The sequence below is a fragment of the Patiria miniata genome, unplaced genomic scaffold (assembly GCF_015706575.1).
Source record: "Patiria miniata isolate m_02_andy unplaced genomic scaffold, ASM1570657v1 HiC_scaffold_9, whole genome shotgun sequence".
Lineage (NCBI taxonomy): Eukaryota > Metazoa > Echinodermata > Asteroidea > Valvatida > Asterinidae > Patiria > Patiria miniata.
The window spans coordinates 14908364-14935798 of record NW_024037076.1 but is presented as its reverse complement, the minus strand read 5'-3'; the positions used below and the strand labels follow the sequence as shown (position 1 = coordinate 14935798).

At 39.5% G+C, this 27435-nt stretch overlaps 1 protein-coding gene across 1 annotated transcript; it reads left to right on the top strand.

Moving 5' to 3' along the window:
- Positions 1 to 3203: 3203 nt before the first annotated feature.
- LOC119720900 (deleted in malignant brain tumors 1 protein-like) lies at positions 3204 to 27434 on the top strand (the record flags this gene model as incomplete). Its single annotated transcript, XM_038190767.1, has 7 exons — positions 3204 to 3363; positions 15362 to 15436; positions 21532 to 21672; positions 22020 to 22364; positions 23337 to 23648; positions 26454 to 26765; positions 27322 to 27434. Coding segments are annotated over exons 1-7 (1458 nt in total), but the record flags the coding sequence as incomplete, so codon positions are not given.
- Position 27435: the final 1 nt, after the last annotated feature.

Below are 27435 nucleotides of genomic sequence, written 5' to 3'. Positions count from 1 at the left end.
CAACCCCTTGTTTTTCTCGTCTTTTTGGGCCTGTTCAAGTTTCTTGGTATTTCATAAGGTCAACCTACATGCATCATGGGCACATATTGTCGGACAGGGCTTTCATTCTAATTGTTGGTTGCGTGGACATCTCCAAACTTGTCCAGACTGCTCAATTACAGGGCCTCTTTCTTGGGATTTTCCAACCTCTCATTTGAGGTCATGGAATCGGTGGCCTTGTCGCAAAGCCTACCACACTGGAGGACACATGGAACGATGGACATTGTCATAAGGTACATGCATGTTCCCAATTCACATTTACAAACCACCGAAACCACAGCGTCATTACAGTGCGGGTACCAATTCTAGGAAACATTAACAGCAAGAAGTATCAGAAGAGTTTGTGATATAAAATATATAAAAAGAAAATAATTTGGTGCCAACATATTGTAGCGATGATACTGATGACGATTATGATGATTGCCGTAGTCACTGGGGACACAACCTAAAAAGAAAGTTGTGCTTTGTTAAAACAAATCAGACCGTCATTGTGCTAAACAAGTTTATACAAAATCCAGCCGATATGTCCCTCGATCCCATTAGGACCTCATTCCTTATGCTGGATGCAGGCGCGGTTCTAGGGGGGGGGGCTGTAGCCCCCAAAAAATTTTGTCTAGCCCCCCCCCCCAAAAAAAATAAATTCCGTAAAAAAAAAAAATTGCATTAGCAAAAAGGATTGTGATGTACATGCCAACAGTCTCCCCCTAAAGAAGAAATAGCCGTGACAAGGGTGCATTAGTTAATATAGTGTAAACGATTTTAGGATTTTATTGGCGCTCCCCATTGAAAATATGGCATGAGCCCCCTCCCCCCTCCCCCCCCCCCCCCCCCCCCACCTATTGATTTTCGGAGGCCTAAGAAAAAAAATAACCGGTCAACATTTCAGCACGCCTCCCTGAAAAAATTCTGGATCCACCGTGCTACCCCCCCCCAAAAAAAAAAATATTGGTTCCAGAACCGCGCCTGGCTGGATGGGTCCAGAACCATCTTAAATTGCATCAGCGCAATGATTTGCCAAAATTATGTGTTCATTCATGATCCTAGGTGCGCCCATTCAAAAGTTATGTTTTTGCTCTTTTGAATAGTGGCCATCTTGGGTCAAAATGATGTCAAAGCGTCAAACTGATGTCGGATTTGGGGATCCTCATGGTCGACATACCTGAAAATGGGTCTTCATACATGATTCTATGTGCTCTGGTTCAAAAGTTAATTTTCAAGATGGCGCCAGCGGCCATCTTGGATTTGGCCCTCTATCCAAAAATGCCGGGATTCTTGGGAAGGACCTGGGGGCCAAATTTCTTTATAAATGGTCCATAGAAATCAAATCAATCGTCAAACCATCCAAGCCACAGAATGGTTACGGAACGTATGTTTTGGACCCAACTATAAAACTCAAATGCCAGTATGATGAAAGCACGCAGCATTAGGCGGGATTACTGGCATCAATGTAACTTGTGACGTTGGTTATGAGGGCTGGTTTTGTTCTCGATGCAGCAAGGTCACAGGTGTACTATGCATGGTCGGACAATTGCCCTGAGTGTCAAAAATGGTGGAAGTTTTTACTAGAAGTTATTCTGACATTGGTCGTGCTGGTTGCTGCTCGTCCTCGCCTGGGATTTGCGGTGAAGCCGGAAGAATGGACGGTCAGTCGTCGATGGAATCTTTACTCGGGGTAAAATCTTGATGGGTTTCTATCAGTTCATGGGCAACGTATTCTCTGCACTTGATGAGATTCCTTGGCCAAATATTTTGACAAAGTTTGGGTCATTTTTGCAAGGGCGGATCAAGAACACATTTGTTTTTTAGTGGCCAAAATAATTCGCTTGGTCCCCCAAAAGTGGGTCCAACAAAATACGGCGTGGGGTTCGGGGCCCGCTTAATGACCCCGAAAAAAAGAGGCTATTTCTGACCACTTGAACCAAATTTTGTGGAGGAAAAGATGGCGGTGTACGCATTGCCTGCCTTTATTGCAAGGCCACTTAAAAAAAAAAGTTTCTTTTTTTTGGGGGGGGGGCCCCGTTGCCCCCCCCCCCCCATCCTCCCTTGCATTTTAAAACTGCTGGAAACGAACACTGTACAACTCGCAATCAGCCTCCGTTGCTACTTTCCAGACTTCACCTATCTAATGTATACAAAGAGTTTTTGTTTTGGCTGAGCTTTGTTGCATTCGTTGTGTTTGGAGCATTGTTGTTCTATTGCATCTCAAAGTGCAACTTGATTTTCAAGAATTACACTGTTGAAGAACAGAATCGATCGTGTTACCCTGTTGGTTGTTACGTTGCTTTTCGTTTCCTATCCTGGCTTAACCAGTGTGATATTTACACTTTTGCCCTCTGGCTGTGACAAGTTCTCCCTGGATGAGAACGGCACATTAAACGTCTACATGTGTCGATCCGATTACTCCATCGACTGTAATGAGAGGACACATGTTCATTTCAACCAAGCAGCCGAGGAGTCCCTCTCAGGTAGTCGGCTTTCCATCCCTGCTGTTTCTGCTCTTGTGGAGGAGCAACAAACAAGAAAAGAAGAAAAGAATCTTGACTCGAAGAAATTCAAGGGGCGCCAGTCATCCGGAGGAGAAAGGAGCGAAAGCCTCGAGCAGCCATTGCTCGATTTATCAGCCGAAAATTGGAGGTACTGTAGCATCAACAATCCAACTGTGTTGTCAGAAACTGACAGTAATTCCATTCCGAACCAACAAGACATTTATTCTCGTCCGAGTGAACAAAACCGGAGTGAGATCAGTTGGAAAAGTTTTCTTTGTGAAAATTAAAAGAAAGAGTTTTGGTACTGGGAAATTGTTGATCTCTCCCGCAAGATCGTTTAAACGCTGTTTGTGCTGTTGTTTGGCCCAGACGACCCTATCATGTTGTGTGCAACTCTCGCCATATCTGTTGCAGTGGCTCACCTGGGGGGGGGGGGATCGGCTCGGGAGGCTTGAGCTCCCCCCCCCCCAAGAGGTTGGGGTTTTTTTAATTGTTTTTGTATTTTTTTTTAGTCCCACGATTTGGCCTTGGTGATATGATTTTGGCCTTGGTGATATGAATGTGGCCTGTTTTCGAGTAGTATGATAGGGGTGTAAGTGGCGCCACCAAAGGCCGCCCCTCAAAAAAACTGATCTGTTGGTTTCCTACCCCTACATGCGTATGTTCGACCGATAAAAGATGCTACGGGTAACCTTTTACAGGGCCATCTTAAATCTATTGGTTGCATCGCTGCTCTTGTCCCCAACTGGAAGCGGCGATGACAACCTGAGACTGAAAACCGAAATTCTTGCGGCTATCTTGGTTCTGCTAAACTTCAACATCATCGTGTTTGTGTCAGGTAAGCTAAGAAGCATGGATCTGGACTTTACGGATGAAGTTAAAGTCATATAGGCCTACATTGCATTTTCTTCGAAGAAGTGCCTTGGTTATTTTTCTGAATCCAGTCAAATGCTAGTTATTTTAGCTTATAGGTGGATTTCTTACTTTATCGTATAAATGTAGAACTTGAGTCACCATTAAAATTGTGTCGTTCTTCGACTTTTTTATGAGTCGCCTTACACAAGGGCCACTCAAGGTGGGGCTACATAAAGAAGGGAAAGAAAAGACATCTGAAAAAAAGAAACAATACCTCAAATACAAAGATAGGTAGCAGTATATTACACTTGAATTGGGACAGATGAAAATGAACTGGAAAAGACGATACAGGTAAGGAGTTCCTAGGGAGACAGTGCGTGGTTATTTAAAACTTGATCGATGACGGAAGGGTTGTTTGCAAGAATAAATCCAATCAAATATGCGCGTTGTCATTTTTTGCAGCAAGTCTTGTCTGGACCGGGATCAGGGCACTATGGCCGGCGCTCTGGATGCTTTGAACACACTGTTGGATCCTGTTGCTGGCCTTGTCGATATACCGCGGCATCAGCTCCGGAAAGCAACCTGTCTGTGACTACCAGCGAGCGAGACAATTCCCTTCTTGTCGAAGACTACGTGGAAAGACCATATGCACAAAATATATCCGAAACTCATCCAGCACGGATGACATTGGGCGCCCCTCCACCGTAAATCCAGCCCCCCCCCCCCCCCCCACCCCACTCGCCCACCAAGGGTGAGAACCCTGGCTTCGCCGGTGATGATTCTAAAAGATGATGACTTGTTGCCAAATTAGACAAAATTCAATTAAAGGTTGTATTGTTGGTCAAATATTTGTGTGTATAAAAATTATATATCGCATAGGCTATAGGCCTAATTCCTCCAGGTCGGGCCTTTCTGCACGCCCACCTGTTACGTATGAGTGTATACAGATTTGATTGATACGGCTTTTGATAATAACCATGTAGATCCAATGTATTGGCGGCAGAAACTCTAGCAAAAACATTTGTTTTACATTTTGCTTGTTTATTTTGCTGTTTGTGTCTAAGTCATTCAATAATTGGCTTTTGTGAACCGTGACCGTGAATGTTGACCCCTTGGTAGCCTATAAGCATCCGTTATATCAGGAACCACTCAAGCTTTAGAATTATACATATAGCAATTTTTGAGGATCAGATCTTGTCTGTACAACGGCTCCTCGGTCTGAAAAAGAACTCACTGTATAGGCATAGAAACCAACGTAGCAACCAGAGTGTTCACATGCATGCGGTGTACCGGTTGCGCGTATTTTCCTCCCACGCGCTACAAAGTTGGGTTCATACATTCATTTAGAGGTATTTTGGAATAGGGAAAATAAATTTCATATTGAAAAGTAGTACTATTTCAATTGGATCAATCAGTTAGTAAAACTAGCCTCTTTGTGATCCACGGAGCGGTCCATTTCCCTCGCGAATCACCTTGGACAGATATATTTACCATTACACTCAAATCAGTCAATATTTGTATCGTAGCCGAAATGTTAATGAATTAAAATCAGAACGAACAATTGAGAGACTCCTCTGTCAATTTTTAAGATATCAAATGAAGCTGGCGATAGTAAGCACTGTGACCACGGCCACGCTTTCAAACAACAGATTCCAAAATAGGAAAAATTGTTTTTTCAAGACCAACTCGGAGCACTCGATATCGCCCGGCCTCGACCCTGAAGACCTTATTAGGCCTTCCGAAGGCAGCGTACCGGTATGCGTGCATTATCCGCACTAAGAGGTCTTTGCAATCAAAGGTTACCCCAGTACCTTTCCGGGAGACTACTGTTACGCCTATTCATGACCTACAAACAGATTTAATATTTGACTCAGTCTTTGTGATTGCTCACCATGGAGACGTGTGGACGCAGAATGTTGCCAGGCAACAGCCACACGAATTTGTAGTGATTGGCAATCACAAAGGTGTCGTATCCCAATTATTAACAAAGGAGTCTACCCAACGTGAGCTTGAATCAACTTTCAATATCGCAAGGTAAAATAGGCTTACAATTTACAAGTCATTGACCGTGCACTTTCGCTACAAAAAGCAGTCAGGCATGGCGAGCCAAAAAAAAAAAAAAAAAAAAACACTGCACGGTATCACAGGCCAAGTTTGATTTTGTGGGTTTACTCGCTGATTACACCATCTCATGGATTAACGTGGGAATTGGATCGCTGAACAGTGAATGATAGAGGAAGGACCCAAATTACTGTACGCTAGCTAATCAAGGGACGGGAAGTGAACAATTGGGAATATGCGACCCACTGTGAAAATGAAAACGTTCTTGCTGTGTATGGTGTTTCTCTCTCTCCCTTCATCAACAGGTAATGTAGGCCCTATAACGAATTACCCTTCCAATTGCTCCAAATTGTCTTCATGTTAATTAGGCCTGCTCAGTGTGTTACTCTCATTCAACTGTGACACACACATATATTCCGTTTTAGAATCAGTGATACTGCAGTGATTGTCTGATTTTACTCCTAAATTGGAGTAGCATTGAAAAATGTTCTGATCAAATTTTTAATTTGGAAGCAAACTCGACCCCATAACGATTTTTTTTGACAAACACTCCTAAATTTAAAGAGCATAACACCAGATGCGTACAAGAAAACAAGACATTTTTCCCAAAATCGGGGAAAAACATAAAATGGATTATGATGAACCGATAAGTTTGTTGTACGTATAATCTCAAAATCACCCCAGCAGTACAGTTTTGTAATCGCTCAAACTTGTGAAATAACGACTGATACATAATTGATTTTTTTTCGTATTCAAAGCAAATCGTGTAATCTGTAATTTACCTTCTTAATTATGTAAATTTCCGTAGAAAACCTGGAATTCAACCCAATGCCCAAACTGCAAACAATTAGTATGTAATTAGTCCCAATTTCGACATGATGTGTATTATTCTTATCCAGTTCGGGCTGAGTCCCAAATGAAATAAATTGTGTTTTCTTCTGCAACTTGTTTCAGCATCCATGCGTGGATTATCTATGCATATATGCGTGTTAACACAATCTTTAGCATTGTTCAATGATTCGTTTTTATCACTAGTCTAGGAGAATAAAAATTAACACTAGTATCATTCAAATGATCAAATCCGATGGAAAAATTTTGGCTTTAATTTGGATGGACTTTAAGTCGTTCCAGAAGTTGCCCAAGAGTCATAGTTAACTCCAATTTCTTCAAATCTGAGCTCCTTGTTTACGTCAATGACTACCTTAATTCAGATCCCGATCTCATTATTGAAAAAAGGGGTTTTTTTTGTCAAAGTTGTTAGATGTGTAAAAAATATTGGAAGGAGCATAACAAATCCAGTGATTTTGTCAGAAGCCTGTGATGAGCTCACCTTGTGCCAAAGGATTGACAGAAGTAAACACGAATATTTTGGTCATGTTTCAAGAAGAGAAGAGGCAATCGTGAAGAATTATTGTCCAGGGTCATGTGGAAGGCAGGCGTAAACGTGAGAGACAAAAACTTCGTTTTACTCATGATATTAGTTGACAGACATGTCCCTGCATGTTGACTACCGAGCAGCTCTGGATAGGCAGATGTGCAACTCCATCATTAAAAGGGTCACACAGAGTCAGTTTAATATGACTCATAGGACTCACATATGATAATACCCTCACATGGAAACATCGGGCAAGGTACTCAAAATTCTCTAAAGTATTCAAGACGTACATTGAAATAAATACAGATATACAAGTTCTTGCATTTTCTGTGGTTGGAGGGGATACTCTTTTTTTGATGACTTTCCTTCCAAAAATGATCATACCACAAAAGTAGTTTTAAATCCTCTTTTCCTTTGGAATAATAATCCCTCCACTCCGTTATGAGTTGATGCATCTTTTGGAATTTTTTTTTACTACACTGTGGAAAATTCAGTAGTTTTATCCAGTCAGTCCGTTATAAAATGGAGTGACTTTATACCAATTTCCATACCAGATTTCTGAGAAATTATGATTTTGTAAGGAATGTAAGATTTTATTCTTACAAACAGCGAATCGGGGCTAATTTCTCCCGATGCCATCAAGAAATTTTATTCGGGATAGATCGGGTTATTCGTGGCAATAATTCGAGAATGAGTGAACCTAGCTTAACAGACTGATGCAGAACTTGGACCCTTTGTTGCAACCGATCCACGAGCACAGGGGCCGTCACGTCAACTGGCGATGATGCATGCATCACTTTGATCGGCAGGTTTATGTGGGCACTAAGCACGATCATAGAACAGCTTAAAGACACTTTCGTAGAATACATCGATTATCGACAGAATCTCGAATTAGCTCAATCAGGGACGGGATGTTAAGGATCCAGCAAATTGTGGCCGTTGAGAAATTCAAAAGTTGTTTGCTTTTCATCACTCTCACCCATCAAATCAACAACGAGTACATTTTATTGAGGCATCTAACACTCAGTGTTATACGTAAGGTAGCGGATAAATGGGGTATTTCACCTGCTGGTTTATTTCTTTTTAGAACGTTATTTCAGCTCCTGTCATAATTTATCAATTGATAAAAACCGGTACTTTTTTCATTTGCACACAACAGTCTGTGTTTGCAATGTAAAAAGGACACTTTTGACTAAAAGCGAGCAATTGCCTACAAGAAAAAAAACACTGTCAAAATGGTTCTAAGAGTTTAAACGATGTTTTGTAGTTGGTACCAACTTTTTCATATGTTTAGTGTTAAAATGTTATAGGTTTTTGCACAGTATGAAAGCCTGTTAGTGTCATCAGTAATAAAAGGTTTATAAACACAGGGTTGCCTGATTTAAATCACGTTGATTTAAATCAAATAATTTTTTTAAAATAAAAATCACTGGTTTAAATCACTTTTTAGTAAAAATCTTATTTTTGGCAAAATCAATTGATTGAGGGTCATTTTAATCATTTAAATCAACCGATTTCACTTAATTAGTGTAAGACGTTGTTAACACATTCAAACACCCCTACTTCATCACCATTGACTCAATGTAGGTTTTGCATAATTACACAAAATCGTTGTTTTGATTAAGGCAAGATCTGAGTTTAAAAGATTTTCTTCAAAGTTTTTAATTTAAAGATAGAACACTCACGTTTGCTTTAATCATTCCTTGATCTGTTTACAGTAATATTGTAAATCAACTGTGCTGGTGAAGGCTTACATGAACCATCAAAAAGTGTATTAAAAGTCCCAATTGATAGTCTTTTTCCTAATGTTTTTCCCTACAAATTTAGATTGAGATTTATATAAAACCTTTTAAAGGTGCAAAGCCTGATTTCCGTTCTCCACCGTGGTCCATCAATCAAACACTATAAGTTACATAATCAGTGCCGCCAGTTTTGAAAAATTAGAAGCATTTTTATTAAATCAACATGCCCATGGAGAACTGTCGTATATTTTTGGTATGCCATGTACGCATACCATAAATCAAGTTTTCATTTGAATCCACACATAACGCTGTATAATCCATACATCTCAGCTGTATAAATCAAGCAATGCTCCTTTGAAGTGTCTTAAGTATTAATGTACCATTGAACCAATGATGTAGACCAATGTAGAAGAAATCAAGTGATTTTTTTTTAAATCACTGATTCAATGCAATGTTTTTCATAAGCATTTATCAATTATTGAGTTTTGTGGATGATGGGTATTATAGGAACCTGTAAACTCCTTTGTGGGTGTGAGGGTGCATGGGGAGATTTAGACACATGTTTAGACATAGAAAAAAATTGAAAGTTAAAACAATCAAAAAAATCTGATTTAAATCAAAAAAATCTGATTTAAATCAAATAAATCTGATGTTTTTTTATATATATATTTTTTTTATTAAAAAAAATCGCCAACCCTGATAAGAAATGAGTGAAGAAAGTGTGTATTTAGCATGTCATTTGACTTCCACTCAAAAATTCATTTTTATTCACTTTTCAATAAGGCTTGATGGCACTAACAGGCTTCGTCGTGTGCCTAACCATGTCGCAGACATCCATAAACCTAAACATGTCGTAGATTCAAACCTGTGAAAAGTGGGTATATTTAAGTGCTTAGGAATGTGTTTGAAGACTAAGCACAAGTTTTACAGTGCCGTCTGCCTCATCAATATTTCAATCAGAGAAAAGTCAACTGTAGGGCCAACAAGTTTAATAAGTTTACAGACATTTCCAGCGTTATTATACTGCATACATGTATATAGCTGATTGTTATGTTTTAACTTATGCGGTGCTCGTCGAAATTACTGTTCTTGTTGAGAAATTTATTTTCCCGACCAACACAAAATATATGGGAACATTGTTGTTATAGGAAGGTTAAGATGATGGACAATATTGTGTGTAAATTGGCCCGAAACTAATCTTAATGTCAAAGAGATACAATTTACTACAGCCTGACGAAGCAAAAGGCAAGAAGCCATCCGCATAAAATCTATTCAAATTGAATACAACAATTTTTATCCGGATGATTACTCTTTCGGTGTTTTGTATGTGTATTCAGAGGTGTTGTTTATGTGTAATCAGAGTTGTTGGTCCTTAATATAGAAGAAGGAAAGTAAGTTAATTGGCCGTGTCTTTATTATTTTCCCCTCATGGTTGCGGAAAGCTTTTGTTTTGCTTCTCTTGACTCAAACTGTGAAGACTTTGTGCACGTTTGCGGAATTTTTCTCAAAGGTCATTATGACACATGTTTATAACACCGTTAATTCGTCACAAAATACACATTCTTCCAAACGTTTTTGCCCGTCAAAAAAAAAACAGATCGCTAAGATTTTGAGGGTATTAACCTTACTCCTCAGGACGAATACATTGTAAAAGAACAGAATGATCGAGGATGTAGGGATTTAATTCAGTCGAAAATGCGAATAAACACAAAAATCTGGATATCCTCTGGAGATAAACACGTTTCTGACAGTTTTGCAGTGTTACATTCTTAAACCTATCCTGTATGTAATTCGCACCAAATACCTAGAATTCGGTGCTAAATATTGCCGTGCGCTGTCGGTTCATTGCAGCACGACGGGTTTAGGCCCATGGCAAACTAGGAGGTCTTTGTCCGTTCCTGCACGGATAGGACCAACCCGGTCCTGCAATATGTTGTCCATTCTTACCACATATTGTTCGTCAAGTTTCTTGCCAAATACTATCCGTTATGTACAATATAGTGTCAAGATGTAAAAGAATCCGTTTTAGTAAAGAAGAATAATCCGTAAATTGACTACTAAATCACGCTACCTTCACACGCATGCCGGTGTTTCGAAAAAGGTTGACCTGACACGAAAACACAAATGCAAGTGTCACATGTCAGAAATATCTAGTCAAACAGACACTACAAGTTAGTAGAAAAGTCACCGTTTATAAATCAAAATTAGATGAAAAAGGATTTCAATCACGACGTCTTGAAAGCTGACCGCAAGGACACCATCGGATTCACGCTATAAGTGCGAACACTATTTAGCAAGCTTCCTTCAAAAATGTGACGTCATTGACGCATGGCGATTCAGATTGCAGTATGCTAATGAGCGGACACTTTTTCGCACCGGACAATTTTTTGGCATGACACCATGGGGTTCTGGTTCACTTAATCGAACAGCAACAAATTTTGTTTTATCTTAACGAGCCAGGATGCAGGGCAGAATAAACTGCATGGAATGTTCTGTGCATGGATATAGAAATTATTTTGACTGGAGGAAAGAGGGACTTGTTTTATATATACTTAAAAAAGCCCTTCTTTCTCCTTCTCCATCAAACAAACTTTGATATCCAATCATTGCACTCCTCTCTTTCAAGAAAACTTGTATGGTAATTTACAGTCAGATCATTCTATTAGTATACATAAATGGGTGCTCAACTTCAAGTGCTATAATTTATTGCCGTTGATCGTAGAAGTGGAATATTAAGGTAGATTTCGTACGTCTCAGGCCAGTGAATTGTAATGGAAAAGTAAGTTAGTCAGTCAAAAGACATTCGTAAAATCACACATTTGTAGCATAAACACGTGGACTGTTTGCACCCGTTTTGTTACAATATCCCTCTGAAGTAAATGGACTCAGCCATTGACCTGTTATGTCCATACTCGTCGGCTGTGTGTACCCACTTTATGCTGTGTACATTTACCTCCATCTTCAGTGATAATATGAGTTTCGCAATATCACCCTTTTTACACAGCTGATATTATCCTTGATACGGGTTATTTACTGACCCATATTATACAAATAATGAAATGTTTGTGAGTGCATGGCAAGAATAATTTCATGAGGTGAACCGAATGAAATTATTCTTTCTTTGCTCGAGTATGAAACATTAATTATTTGTTTTCTACAACACCTCAATAAATCCACATAATCTGATTGGTCAGAGCTCCCAACAGTATGACCAGCAATGCCACTTCCATTTTAGTCCGGTCAATTTAGAACAAAACAGGGCCTGACCTAGAACAAAATGCAGTTGAATTTAGGAAATATCACTATTTAACATACTAAAAATCTAATTTCATCAAATGAGTGAAAAAGTGCTTTAATTCACTTTTTCGCTACTAATTTTTCATCCTACGTAAACGGTCGTATGAAGGGTGTCAAGTTTTCTTTCGCGTCCGTTACCCCTCAAAAAATCCGTTCACATCACAAATGAGACTTTGCGAGACACGACTGATAACAGCAGACGACTTTTCTAAGTCCACCAATTATTAAAATATGTGGTAATTGTACACTGTCGCCAAATATATACTAAAGGATATTTTCCTTAAAAAATCAAGAAATTTTAGATTTTGTTCTGCCCGATGTATTTATTGGTTAAAATATATTACTTTGTGCTCAATAAACCATTTGTTTCAGGAAAAATCTTTGCATTAACAGGCCTACTTGAAACAAGGCCAGGCGATGATATACACAAAGAGATCCATTTAAAGTTAAAATTTAAGTGTCTACGCCAATAGGCCGGAGTCCAATTTGCGATATTAGGGATAATATCGCAAATCCAAGATTGGTGTTCGTTTTGTGACGAATTTAGGTCATTGGCGTAATTTATGAATAACCTATAAATTGTCAAAAAAATTAATGTGTACTCATAAAAACGTTAATGAAGACAAATTAATTGGATTAAATCTTGCAGTGGGTTTTTAATAGAGAAAAGAAATTAGGCAGTGTGACAAGTGTTTTACCTCTACAAATAATACACGTGCCCCCACATCAAAGCCTTAGGCCGGGGTGATTTTTTTCCCCAAACGACATTCGCATAAGGTGTACGCTATGGCGTTTTGGACTTTACTTCTCTAAAGAGATGAGAAGAAAATATAAAATTATGAAAAAAAGGAATGAATTCGAACGTGAATTCCTTTATTTCCCTTTTTAAAATGACTTTATTTCCCTTTAAAAAAATCCTCCGAAGCCTCAGATTAGAAAAGAAAAAAAATAGGGTACAAAACGGTAACTCGAGCCCAGAACCACGCGGTGCAAAACCACGATCCTATCGACTGAGTTATTGCACTACTCAACAATACCTGGAAAAAAATAATATGTACCTGTGTACGTATCATAAAAGTATCGTAGAGGGCGCTGAACGACCATGTATGTGTATGTAGTTTGGGAAAGAAAATTTGCGGCCGGGGGGGGTGTGCCATTGAGATCATTTTTTTTTTTTAAAGTAATAGCAACTACTTTATGAACTGTGGTATATATTTACATTGGTGGTATGTGAGCCTTATAAGTTTGTCACAAGGTGAAAAAAGTATTGCGACATTGTAGCGTTACACATCTACACATACGTTGATACGGGAACTTTGCCAATGGCTTTCCCCATCAACGAAATATTAGTAGGGGACATTCACCGGCAGTCAGGCATTGCAATTTTAAACTGCCACAAAGCAAGAAACTACAGGGTTCTAAACATAGATGGGACATTTGTCATTTCCCCAGTGGTCTCCCACGAAGAGGTATAATAGGTCCTACCCGCCAGTTATCACTTTGAAAGCACTGCATTTCCACCTTACGCGTCTGTTGTGGATACGGTTGTAAAGGACTCGGGAAACATCGACCCCTTGCTGTTTCTTTGTGTTTTTGTCACAGCAACAACCGCAGCATGTACTTCCACTTTCCATCCTACTACCACGCTTATAGCCTACTTTATTTTCACATTTGTTTTTGTTTTGTTAAGTCAAACTTTAAATGCTTAAATCGGTAACTGTAAGTAATAGTCTAGCGGATGTGTGACAAAAATACTGATGAATTGTGCACGTTTTCATAAAAGCGTAACATTTTGCACAGACGTTTATATTCATGAAATAATTTGTTTTAGATGTCGAGCCATCACCGACTCATCCTTTTAGGCAGTCATTTTAAAAATAGGGACTCATATGCCCACTGTGAAAAAATGTTTTGCCTACCCTTCATAAAAGCACAAACTGCACACAAACATATTCATTCATCAGATATTTTTTTTCAAATGTGGAACAATCGCCAACTCACCAATTTAGAGACGTGGCAGCCATTTTGTTAAAATAGGGGGGGGGGGACTCATCATGTCCACCGCGAAAAATAAAATGTGCCTACCTTTCCTATACGAAATAAACTTGACACATGACAGACATTTATATTCATGAGACATTTATCACAACAAATATCAGATGTAAAACCATCACCAAGTCACCCTTTTAGAGGCGTGGCAGCCTTTTGAAAATAGGGAGGGGGTGGGGCACTCATTAGGCCACAGTGGGAAAATGGTGCCTACCTTTCATAAACACATAAACATTTACAAATACATTTATATTCATGAGAAAAAATCAGACGTGGATCCATCGGAAACTCACGCTTTTATATTTAGAGGCGTGGCATTAAATTGTAGCGTTCATATTCCCTGGCCTATTTTTTGCATGTTAGTTGGCTGGTACCCCGGTACCCTCATAATCAGTACAAGGGTACAGCAGACGTGGCAGCGTCAGACTGTATATAACAGGGGTGTGAAATCTCAGCTTTATGGCTGATTTCAGCTGTTTTTGTTTTGGATTTCAGCTTTTTTCCCCTTCACTTGCAGTGTGCAAAAGTATAGGAGATTTCCAAAGCTCAGCTTTTTTACACCTTTTTCAGCTGTTTTCAGCTATTTTTATCAGTGGTCACTCACACCCCTGATATAAAGTTGTTGTTGTTTCAGTGAATTGTTACTAATACAAACATAGCTGAACCTAATTGGCTTTCGTCCAAAAAGACAAATTTCAAAACCAAAAACTCCATACTTGTGGCGTTCTTTTAAGGGATCTCATCGGAAGAGATTACAAAGGCTGTTGGAATACATGCTTTCCACATCTTTCTACCCTACCGACGTGTTACTACAGAGGGTGTAATTACTAGTCGCACAACCTCAGTCGAGAGATATGAAAGGTCTTATTCAGTGCGTTCGATAATTACTTCCCCCGTGCTTACTCGTGCAAGCGCGACAGCGTTCGATTTACCTCTCACGTGACTTCATGCGTTTACTCGAGCCTGCAGGCCCAAGTAACCGACTCGCCAAGCCGGTTACTTGGGTATCCCATAAGGCCATGCAATAAACATGTCTGCCAACGTGACGTCTGGCGGGCACCTCAGGCTGTGTCCGAAACGGGCTTCCGGAGCTACGGCTATACGTCTATTGTCAGCGCGTCCCGCGTATTTTCAATGGGCGTGGACCTAGACCTAGCTTTAGACAGTTGATTCGGATGCAGCCTGTGTCATGTCAAAGTTCAATTTTCCAGCTCTTGCACGAAATTTTACCCGAAACCGTTTGTATATTTAGATCCACTGCGCATGTCTGTCATCACGCGAGGCGCGAGTAATAAGCTGGGGGAAGTAATCGAACGCACTCTAATAATAAGAAACTGTGACTCACTCGGCTCCTCCCTCCGACATAGACCACACAATTAAAACCATACGCGTGATACTTATGTCATACAATTATATTAATGGCCATTAAATTCATGATTTGTTTTTGCATTTTACAGTAACACAGGTATTCTACGAGCAAACCACCACTCCAGATCAGACATCTGATATACCATCGGAACATGCGATTGCGGGTAAGCTTCCTTTTTTTGCATTCATTGCAGGCATGTCTGTGTCTTATCAACTTCAACGATTTCAATGATGTATTAAGATTCATTAACGATCAAATTGCACTCGTCTCCGCTTTTGTATCACCTGAAAATTAACACAATTGCGGTAGTATTTGTTAGTTGAAAATTGGACTTCATTGTGCTCTTGTGCAAATACATGTAAAGACACCAATTCTTGTGCCATGACTGTGGGGACAACATACGTGTTGTCCCAAGGTATTTAAGGGACCAAAGACGCTATGGTGACAGCAGAAAGTCCCCATAACTCGTTTCTTATTTCGTTAACAATAAAACACTTCCCTATAACGTTGTGACCGCCCGCCACTCAAACATACCGGTGCAAACTCTATTGTCAAACAAGAACTGATTATTGAACAAATCCAACCAAGGATTTCATTTTCTAATTTTGATTGCTGAAGATTTTACTTCTTAGCAATGCGACGAGACAAGAATCGAGTTGCACTGCAATCAAATTCGCAAATTGTTTACAGATTAATTGACACACAAAGGCCACTGTTTTAATGGTAAAAAAATGCAGTGGGGATGGAGTCCAGTCGTTTTTGCCCATATACAACACGTATTCAACTGTACGTCACTTCAGATTATCGTTTAAATTCTTCTCATCTAAAACTAAGTATTTTTATGAAGCAATTACATATTGCTTACAGCCACAATAGTTTTAACATTTTGTCAATTGGAAGAAAGAAGTGAACAATTTCTTTTAGTTTTTTTAGAGGTTCATATCTTTTCTATCAACCTTCGGCTCGGTTAATTATCATCACCCAGGCTCCAAACGGTCTTAAACAGAGTGATTAAGAGTCATTTCGTATAAATACTTCATATAACTGTACACGTTCAACAGAAATCCTTATACTTTGTGGGATGAAAGAACTTAGGGAGCAAGTAACCAAAATAGACTTTTGAAACTTTTATTTTGCCCGATACCATGGTTACGTGCCATTACGTGTTTTGGCAATTTTTGGGCAATGTCAGTAATGTCACAAAAGTAACTATATCACAACAAGGTATCATCTTTACCCTTACAAGAAAAAAAGAAAAACTTCTGAAAAATCTCCTTTATAATATTTTTAGGCCCTACAATACAGCATGTTTTTACAACTAGCAAAATTGCATTTTTTACCCCATTTTCATCCCTCCAAAATGGCAATTGCCAGGGCTTTCAGAATAATTTCCCTTCGGTTATGGTTAGTTCAGACATTGGTCTTTTCATATCTGGTGATAAAATTTTGCGTTATTGTATAGCCTTTGTGCAGTAGCGCTCCACAAATGGTAAATTTCACAAAAACCTTAAAAAGTGTATTTTCAGTGTTTTCTTTTGTTTTGAGTAATAACTTGTATAATTGGTATTGTTCAAGAATCTAGCACATTTTCACAAACAGAATCAGTCTGTGTATTATATTTAGACCAGTGGATGAATAGTAGGTCGTGTACTCCCCCCTCCACACTTGGCTCGGCCCCGCCCACCCCCGTGTGCCACCGAATTTTGAACTTGTATGTTGTATAACGAAACAAATGTAAAAAATAATATGCAAGTGAACACTTTAGAAATAACATAGACTTCCTTTTCACAGCCTCCCCTTTCCCCACCCCGGGGGCATTGCTTGGGGTTAAGGGTGGGGTGTGACCACTCTGCAATAACTTGGCATTATCGGTACAATCATTGTCACATGGGCAAAACTCATGTGTTTGCAAGCCGCAATGAATAATAATGGCCATATCCATTGTCCTCTGATTGGAGTGCACATTATTCAAATGATATCCAGTCCTCCCCTCCCAGCTAAGCCCCGCCTCTTCCCTTGCCACCATATTCAGATTTTGATTTCTGCATGTATTTGCCTAAATTAATATTGAAAATACATATCAATTTGCAAGTGAAGCTTTCATAATCTACACCAACAGGCGTACCCATCTCACAGCCCACCCCCTGCCATTCCTCTTCCTATTTCAGAGCTCATTGTGAGCAACTACCCCTCCCCCTCCCAAAGAATTGCACAGAACATGAAATAAAAATAAAAATGATCTACCACCTATATTGTTAAGGTTACATATTGCCTTGCGGAGAGTCCACATATTTATATGCACTATAGTGCACTATGTAGGTTTGGCTATTTTTTGTCTACGTGGGAGTGGTTTGGAATATCGCGGGGGCGTATTATGGATACATGTATATGGTACATGTACATAATGCTGTAAAACAAAATTGCATTTATCTTATTATTTTCAATACAGAGAAGTGATATGGCGATTACGAGAGCAAATAACTCATATTTTTATATTAAAATAAATGTACTTTAAAACAACTATCACTCTAGTGAAAACTCAAAATGGCCTCTATTTTGATTGATTGAATTGTCTTGGCCCTACGTGTAATTATAGTCAGATCAAGCACATATAAAGCCGAATATAGTACCGTTGTGGGTGCTGCTATATGCCCTCCAAAATCGTAATTTCGTAATCAGCATGACATTTTGAGTCTCTTCCAAACTGTCGTCCGTAGTCAACATGGCCACACTTCTGTGGTGCATCCATTGTTGCATGGCAAGCAATTTAAATGTATTGGTGCTTATAAACTACAGGTTTTTTCATACAAGCAGGGAATGTTTTGTTAATGGGTTAATGTGTTAATTGTGTTAAAAAAATATCAACTTCCCCACCGAACCACAAGTGCTTACAGATTTTAACCCTTTCTGGCGGGTATTTGGTTTTTCTTTTCTGAAAGGGAGGGGTACAGCACACTGTGATCCCCATGTTGATTTGCATATACTTTGACCAATTTTCCTACAAAATATTGGTTGACCATTACTCTATATTATATGACACTCTTGGTTCTATTGCTGTTACCACTAGAGGTGTTTTTTATGTATTTTTCCAAACTCTTGTCTAGATAACATTTTGGGCATAATTTCTGTATTCCGGCAATTGTATTCATCCATTGTTACTGCCATAGGGACTATATACGTACCACTGCTTACTGATTTTTTTCCAAAAATGTGTGGGTTTTCAACCCACACATTTTTGGTGATGTTATTTAATGCTCCGCAAATGATTCATGTAATAACTATCAGAAACGTACGTCAAAACAAAGAAAATGGTACAGATTGAAAGGTGAAAATTACATGGGCTTCTCGCACCAATGGCGGCCACGTTACATACTGAGCATTTTCTTGTTAATTATATAGCCATTAATTTCAGTCTTCAGATAATACTTTCGTGATAGGTTTTGAAAATGGAAGTATTTTTGACTTAAGTTTATAAGCACCGATGTCTTTACAACGGTTGCCATGGTAATAATGAACACACGGTGACCACTGTCACAAAAATTTCTTGTTGATCAGGCAAATACAAATTTGGAGGACACTTCCACTTAAAAAAATACTTCAGACCCTAACTACATGTATATAGCCAAGTCAAGTCAGAGTGAAATTCATGCAATCAAATTGATGTTGTGTTCTCTCGGAGCTGCCACTGGAGTGATCGTTGTTTTAAAGTTCATGTATTTCAATATAAACAAATAAGAGTTATAGTTGCTCTCTAAATCGCCGGATCTTTTGTGGGTTTCTTTTTTAAATAAACGTCATTTTGTTCACCACACCTTTTACTGTAGTTCCAAAGGAACTTGCAATATAAACAAATGTGTACAGTGTCCAGATCACCCTTCCCACCCCCATCCACCCACGCGACATACACACCCCTTCTCCTCCTCGCTTTTCGAATATTCCAAGCTGCCCCGTGTAGTAAAAAAAAAACCACCTTACATAATTCAGACTTTCCCCAAGGCCATACGCATGTATGTAATCTCAACAAAATTGTACTTGTTGACTTGTTGGGGAGGGCGTGGTTCTCTTTGAGCATTGTGAGTGGGGGTGGCAGGGGAAGGGGCTGGCTGTGAGATGGCTGTTGGTGTGGATTGTAAAAGGTTCACTTGCAGATTGATATCTAGTATTTACAATTTAATTCAGGCAAATACATGCAGAAATCAAAATCTGAATTTGGTGGCAAGGGAAGGGGCGGGGCCTAGCTGGGAGGGGAGGGCTGGACATCATTTGAATAATGGTGCACTTCAATCAGAGGACAATGAATATGGCCATTATTGCGGCTTGCAAACACAGGAGTTTTTCCCATGTGACAATGATTGTACCGACAATGCCAAGTTATTGGTGGGTGGTCACACCCCACCCTCAACCCAAAGCAATGTTATTTCTAAAGTGATCGCTTGCATATTATTTATTTACATTTGTTTCGTTATGCAACATACAAGTTCACAATTTGGTGGCACGGGGGAGTGGGCGGGGCTTAGCCAGGTGTAGAGGGGGGAGTACACGACTTACTATGCATCCACTGGTTTAAAAATGATACACAGTCTGATTCTGTTTGTGAAAATGTGCTAGATTCATGAACAATACCAATTATACAAGTTATTACTCAAAACAAAGAAAACACTGAAAATACACTTTTTAAGGTTTTTGTGAAATTTACCGTTTTTGGAGCGGTTCTGCACAAAGGCTATACAATAAGCCAAAATGTTCTCACTAGATATGAAAAGACCAATGTCTGAACTAAAACATGGCATAGGGACATTATTCTGAGTGCCCTGGCAAGTGCCATTTTAGAGGGATAAAAATGGGGTAGAAATTGCAAATTTGGAATTACATTGAATTTGTTGTGAACAAAATAACGTTGATTTTATTATTTTCAAACCGGAAAAGATCAGGCGATTTAGCGAGCAAATATCTCTTATTTCTTTCTATTGAAATACGTGAACTTTAAAACAAGGATCACTCAAGTGAAAACAGCGTCAGTTTGATTGAATGAATTTCACTCTGACTTGACTTGGCCCTATACATGTAGTATGCTCTGGAGTACTGTTTGAATTGAAGTGTCCTGCAAATTTGTATTTGCCTGATCAACATGAAATTTTGCAGTGACTTTTCCAAACTATTAGCAGTGGTTATGCACCATGGCACCAAACGCACCTCTGTGGTGTGTTCATTATTACCACGGCAAGCGATGTAAAAAAATATCGGTGCTCATAAACGTAAGTTAAAAATACTTCCATTTTTAAATCCTATCAAGTATTATCTTTAGACTAAAATTCATGGCTACATAATTAACAACAATGCACGTTGTTGTTCTGATCTTGAGAATTAACTAATGCAACTAATAAGAAAACTATCATAAGAACACGTGTAGCGTACGCAGTTTTTTAAGTGTATTTAATAGTTGGCAGGCATGGACGACCCTTAAGCCACCAGGGTATAATATCGGTAAAAATATCACTCCAACGTTTCCCTCGCGTAATTGAAACTTTCCAGCGTATCATTTGTCAAGTAACATGCAAGGGCGTGCACTGGGGTTGCTCAGGATATCCACGAACAGAGGGAAGGAACACGATCCTTAAACCCGGAAACACATAGGATACTTTTGCAAAACTATATTTATCCACAAAAAAACACATAAGGCAGAGGAAAACTCATGAATTGAATTAAAAATCCATATAAAATCATGTACAAAGTCATTGGGATTTGGGGGGCAACAAGAAGGAGGAGAACAAAGAAAAAACTAGACTCAATGTTTATTTCAAACCATTTCTTCCATTCAACATGACTTTCCAACTAGCTCCTAACGTGCCGCCGCTATGTTGCCTTGCTCTTAGATCATGTCTGATTATAGGTTTTAACTGGATTTGCAACGACATACCAAGACAAGTTTGAAGATGAAGTGTCGCTGCTATTTTCCAACTCCATAAGTGTCATCTTTGCTTATTTAACATATATATTTCTGTATTTTAAATCACACTTTTAAATTCCAGACTCTACCACTGAACCACCCTACTCCGGCTGCAGTTCATATGAGTGGCAATGCTACTACAACGGTCAATGTATTCAAGACTACCAACGATGCAACGGTTACACTGACTGCTACTATGGCGAAGATGAATCCAACTGTTACGGTAAATATCTACAACAAAACAGTTCACTGAGTACGAAACATTCTCCAAGTTTTGTAAATAATTCATCTCGCTGTCTTTTCGCTTTCAGACTACACCACTGAGCCATCCAACTCCAGCTGCAGTTCATATGAGTGGGCATGCCACTACTACGGTCAATGTATTCAAGACTACCAAAGATGCAACGGATACTCGGACTGCTACCATGGCGAAGATGAATACTACTGTAACGGTAAATTTGTGCAACAAATCAGTCTCTTGGAAATTTCTTACTCAATTTGTATAGATACCTTTGTTTTATACTACACTTAAATCCCAGACTACACTACCGAACGCTCTCTTACGGCTGCATTTCATACGAGTGGCGATGCTACCACAATTGCCAATGTATGAAAGGCTCACAAAAATGCAACGGATACTCAGACTGCAACCATGGGGAAGATAAATTCAACGGTTGTGTTAACTACTCATATCTGCAGATATTTTATTGTAATACAAAAGAGACTTTCCTTAAACATTTACAACAACTAGACTCGTTGTGTATTTCAAACCATTTCTTCCATTCATCATGTTTTATAGGAAACACCGTTGCTCCCACTGTAGACGTCAATCCACCCTCCTTCGTGATACGATTAGTGAATGGCAGCACCATCTATGAAGGCAGAGTAGAGGTGTTTGTCAACGGTTCCTGGGGAACGGCTTGTAGCCATTCCTGGGACATGAACGAGGCCCAAGTCATCTGCAGACAGCTTGGATATGGACCAGCCATTAATGCCACGGGTTACGCTACCTATGGCCCGGGTGTTGGTCCTATTCACCTTGTACATGTCTACTGCAACGGTTCGGAAAGCTCAATTTTCGACTGCACATCCAATTACTCTGAACACTGCTCTCACAGTGAAGATGCTGGTGTTGAATGCTCAGGTAATTCAAACTTGTTCGTCAAATCACCGCCAAACCTTTACAAGAAAATTGGTATTTTGTTTTACATTTTCCATCTGAAAAAGGTGTATGCACGTCTTATTGTCAAGTTGCATTGAAATTGATGACGTTAATATTACCAGTCCAAATGATCTAATTGAAGATAAGTCATTTCTCAAACTGGCGATTTTATAGATGCACTGTCCGTTGCTCGTCAGCAAAATTAATTTAATTTTGTCCTGAAGCATTTTTTTTACTTGTTGTATTTTAACGAAAGCCTCTTTGGCTATTTTAGGTGTATGCAACCATCTGAAACAAAAAAGGCTTTTGTTGTTTTTTGGGTTTTTTGTGCGTGCTAAACAGGACAGCCATGCGAGTAGAGTGGTTCCTGGTCCGTATATTGTTGAAACTGATCGGAACGAGAGCCAGTCTACCCAACGAGAACTTGATCATTGTCGAGTTTGGACTTGCAATCATGCGTTGTTCATTCGTTTGACCCGTGTTTGAACCGACAATGTGACATCTCATAGACGCAGTAATGAAACTGATGAGCTTGTCTTACATACGCAGTGTGGACTTCCGAACAAAAGACGTCCACATAATGTAGGTAGCAGCGACGAAGTGTGGACTTGCCCACGTCCACACAGTGTTTCCCCATTTCTGGAAAACAGGTTTAGAGGCATTTTTGGGTTAGGTTTATCTGTAGCAGAATGAAGAGAAACACTAAAGGGAATCATTGAAAAAAAATTGGGTCGTAAGAGTTTTCACAGTTTGAGAAAAATGAGTTTTTCCACTGGTGTTCCTTAACTACACGAAAAGAAAGGAAAGTCCACACTAGGTATGTGAAACAAGTCTGGGTGTGTCTGTGTGTGTGTGTGTGTTTCAACTTGAAGTAACTTGAGGCACGTTACAGTAAGTTTATTTCAAAAGTCTTCTTACCTAACCCCCGAAACATTTCATGTTCTTTTACTTTAGCTCCGATTCGTCTAGTTAATGGAAGCTCTTCTAACGAGGGTCGAGTTGAGGTCCTCTACCAAGGCGAGTGGGGTACAGTTTGCGATGATTATTGGGGCATTCATAATGCTGGTGTTGTCTGTCGCATGCTTGGTTACCACTCTGCATCCAATGCTTGGAGCAACGCTCACTTCGGTCAAGGATCAGGTCCGATCATGCTAGACAATGTCAACTGCCAAGGATATGAATCTAGCATAGCTGAATGCAATCATGCTGGCTGGCTTAGCCATAACTGCCTGCATAATGAGGACGCCGGAGTTACTTGTAACAGTGGTAAGTTAATCCTCGGAACATATTAAATGAAGTTGAAAATTTGAAGAATCAGTTGCCCTTGACAGGGCGTCCTGTAACGGTGAGGCAGGAAAGTAAAATGACCAAGTAAAAATGAAGGTTTTTGACTTTTGAACTAGCTCCTCACAAGCCGCTATGTTACCTTTCTCTTAGATCATGTCTGATGATAGGTTTTAACTGGATTTGCAAAGACAAACTATGACAAGTTTGAAGATAATGTGTCGCTGCTATTTTCCAACTGCTTTTTTTGAACGAAAGTTTGAGAAGTTTGCTGCAAGATAAAGCTCAATCAGAACTTCACTTCCCCATTCATAACCACGCTCCAAAACCTCCCTACTACGGCTGCAGATGATGTACAAGGCGATACTACAGAATGTCTTACAGAGGTCAATGTGTTTTTGGACCTACTGAGATTTACTTTAGCGAAGATGAACACAACATATTAATTTCTAAATGAATATTCACAACAAATAGAGTTTGTTGAACATGGCATATGTCAAATCTTTGCTTATTAAACATATATCTTACTGTCTTTTAAACCACATTTTAAAATTATTCCAGACTCTACCACTCAACCACCGTACTCCAGCTGCAGTTCATATGAGTGGCTTTGCTACTACAACGGTCAATGTATTCAAGACTACCAAAGATGCAATGGTTACACTGACTGCTACTATGGCGAAGATGAATCCAACTGTTACGGTAAATGTCTACAACAAAACAGTTTCCTAAAGTTGAAACATTCTCCAAGTTTTTTAAATAATTCATCTCGCTGTCTTTTCGCTTTCAGACTATACCACTGAGCCATCCAACTCCGGCTGCAGTTCAAATGAGTGGGCATGCTACTACTACGGTCAATGTATTCAAGACTACCAAAGATGCAACGGATACTCGGACTGCTACTATGGCGAAGATGAATACAACTGCACCGGTAAATGTGTACAACAAATCAGTTTCTGTGAAATTTCTTACTCAATGTGTATAGATACCTTTGTTTTATACTACACTTTAATCCCAGACTACTCTACCGAACCGTTCTGCTACGGCTGCAGTTCATACAAGTGGCGATGCTACTACAACGGCCAAAGCATTCGAGGCTACCTAAGATGCAACGGATACTCAGACTGTTACCATGGGGAAGATGATTTCAACTGTTGTGTTAACTACTCATATCTGCAGATATTTTATTGTCATACAAAATAGACTTTACTTCAACAGTTACAATAACTAGACTGGATGTGTATTTCAAACCATTTCTTCCATTCATCATGTTTTATAGGAAACACCGTTGCTCCCACTGTAGACGTCAATCCACCCTCCTCCGTGATACGATTAGTGAATGGCAGCACCATCTATGAAGGCAGAGTAGAGGTGTTTGTCAACGGTTCCTGGGGAACGGCTTGCAGCCATTCCTGGGACATGAACGAGGCCCAAGTCATCTGCAGACAGCTTGGATATGGACCAGCCATTAATGCCCCGGGTTACGCTACCTATGGCCCGGGTGTTGGTCCTATTGACCTTGTGCATGTGCACTGCAACGGTTCGGAAAGCTCAATACTTGACTGCACATCTTTTTACTCTGAACACTGCTCTCACAGTGAAGATGCCGGTGTTGAATGCTCAGGTAATTCAAACTTGTTCGTCCAATCACCGCCAAACTTGTCATGAAAAATAGTATTTTTTTTCTTACATTTTCCATCCGAAAAGGTGTATCCACGTCTTATTGTCAAGTTGCATTGAAATTAATGACCTCAATATTACTGATCCACATGATTTAATTGGAGATAAGTCCTTTCTCAAACTGGCGATTTTATAGATGCACTGTCCGTTGCTCGTCAACAAAATCAAATTAGTTTTGTCATGCAAAGCTTTTTTTTGGCTTGTATTTTAATGAAAACCACTTTGGCTATTTGAAGTTTATGCAACCATCTGAAACAAGAAAGGCTTTTGTTTTGGTTTGGGTTTTTTGTACGTGCTAAACAAGACCGCCATGCGAGTAGACTGGTTCCTGGTCCGTATATTGTCGATGCTGATTGGGGCGACAGCCAGTTTACCGAGCGAGAACTGAATTATAATCGAGTTTTGACTTGCGCTCATGCGCTGTTCATCATTTTGACACATGTTTGAACTGACAATGTGATATCTCATAGACGCAGTAATGAAACCAAAGTGCATGTACAGGGTTCCTCATGGGGTAGAAAACACAATAGAACAATAGATCCCATAATAAGGACGTCTTTAGAAATCAACCTACTCATACCCGAAACGCTCTGGAGTTTGATATTTCAATAGGAACAAAGGAAAACAAAAAAAAAGGAAACAAAGGTCTTCCCCATAAGTATAATGTGTAAGCGGGTTTGCTTATGCATTCAATAGGGGACGTTGAACAGAAGAGGACAATAGTTTCCACAATTCCTGGAAGTCCACAATTGACGATCGTGTTCAAGACATTATGGGAGGTTTTATCATGAGACGCAGTAAAATGAAACCGATGAGTTTGTTTATTGTGTAAATCGAGGACACACACGTGCAACATCATCGGTGAATCGAGGACATGGACCAAATCGAGGACGACCTCGATTAGAAAACGTGTACAAAACCAAATAGAGCTGTTGCGAAAAAGTTAGTACAAACAAAGGAAAATGGAAGAGGAACAAAAGAAAATCCTCCATTTACACCACGAACAACCGTGGGTGTCTATGTGTGTGTTTTTAATCTTTTACTAAATTGAAGTATTTTACAGTGAGTAACCTAACCCACGAAGCATTTCATGTTCTCTTACTTTAGCTCCAGTTCGTTTCGTGAATGGAAGCTCTTCTTACGAGGGTCAAGTTGAGGTCTTCTACCAAGGCGAGTGGGGTACAGTCTGCGATGATGGATGGGACCTTAATAATGCTGATGTCGTCTGTCGCATGCTTGGTTACCCTTCTGCATCCAACGCTTGGAGCGGCGCTCACTTCGGTCAAGGATCAGGTCCGATCATGCTAGACAATGTTAACTGCCAAGGATATGAATCTAGCATAGCTGAATGCAATCATGCTGGCTGGTTTAGCCATAACTGTGGGCATAATGAGGACGCAGGAGTTACTTGTAACAGTGGTAAGTTTATATCCGGAAAATATTAAATGAAGTTAAAAATCTGAACAATCAGTTGGCTATTTTCAGGGCGCCCTGTAACGGTGAGGCAGGAAAGTAAAATGACCATGTAAAAATCAAGGTTCTTGACTTTCCAACTAGCCTCTAGCGTGCCGCCGCTATGTTGCCAGATCATGTCTGATTATAGGTTTAATATGGATTTGCAAAGACAAATTATGACAAGTTTGAAGATGAGGTGTCGCTGCTATTTTCCGACTACTTTTTCAGCGAAAGTTTAAGAAGTTGGCTGCAATATAAAGCTTAATTATTGATAACTTCACTTCCAAAACCTCTCTACTACGGCGGCAGATGATGTAAGTGGCGATACTACAAAATAAATTACGAAGGTCAATGTGTTTTTGGACCTACTGAGTATTACTTTAGCGAAGATGAGCACAGGAGATTATTTTCTAAATGAATATTCAAAACAAAAAGAGTTTGTTAAAGATGGCATATGTCACATCTTTGCTTATGAAACATATATCGTACTGTCTTTTTAAACCACATTTTTAAATTCCAGACTCTACCACTGAACCACCCTACTCCGGCTGCAGTTCATATGAGTGGCAATGCTACTACAACGGTCAATGTATTCAAGACTACCAAAGATGCAACGGTTACACTGACTGCTACT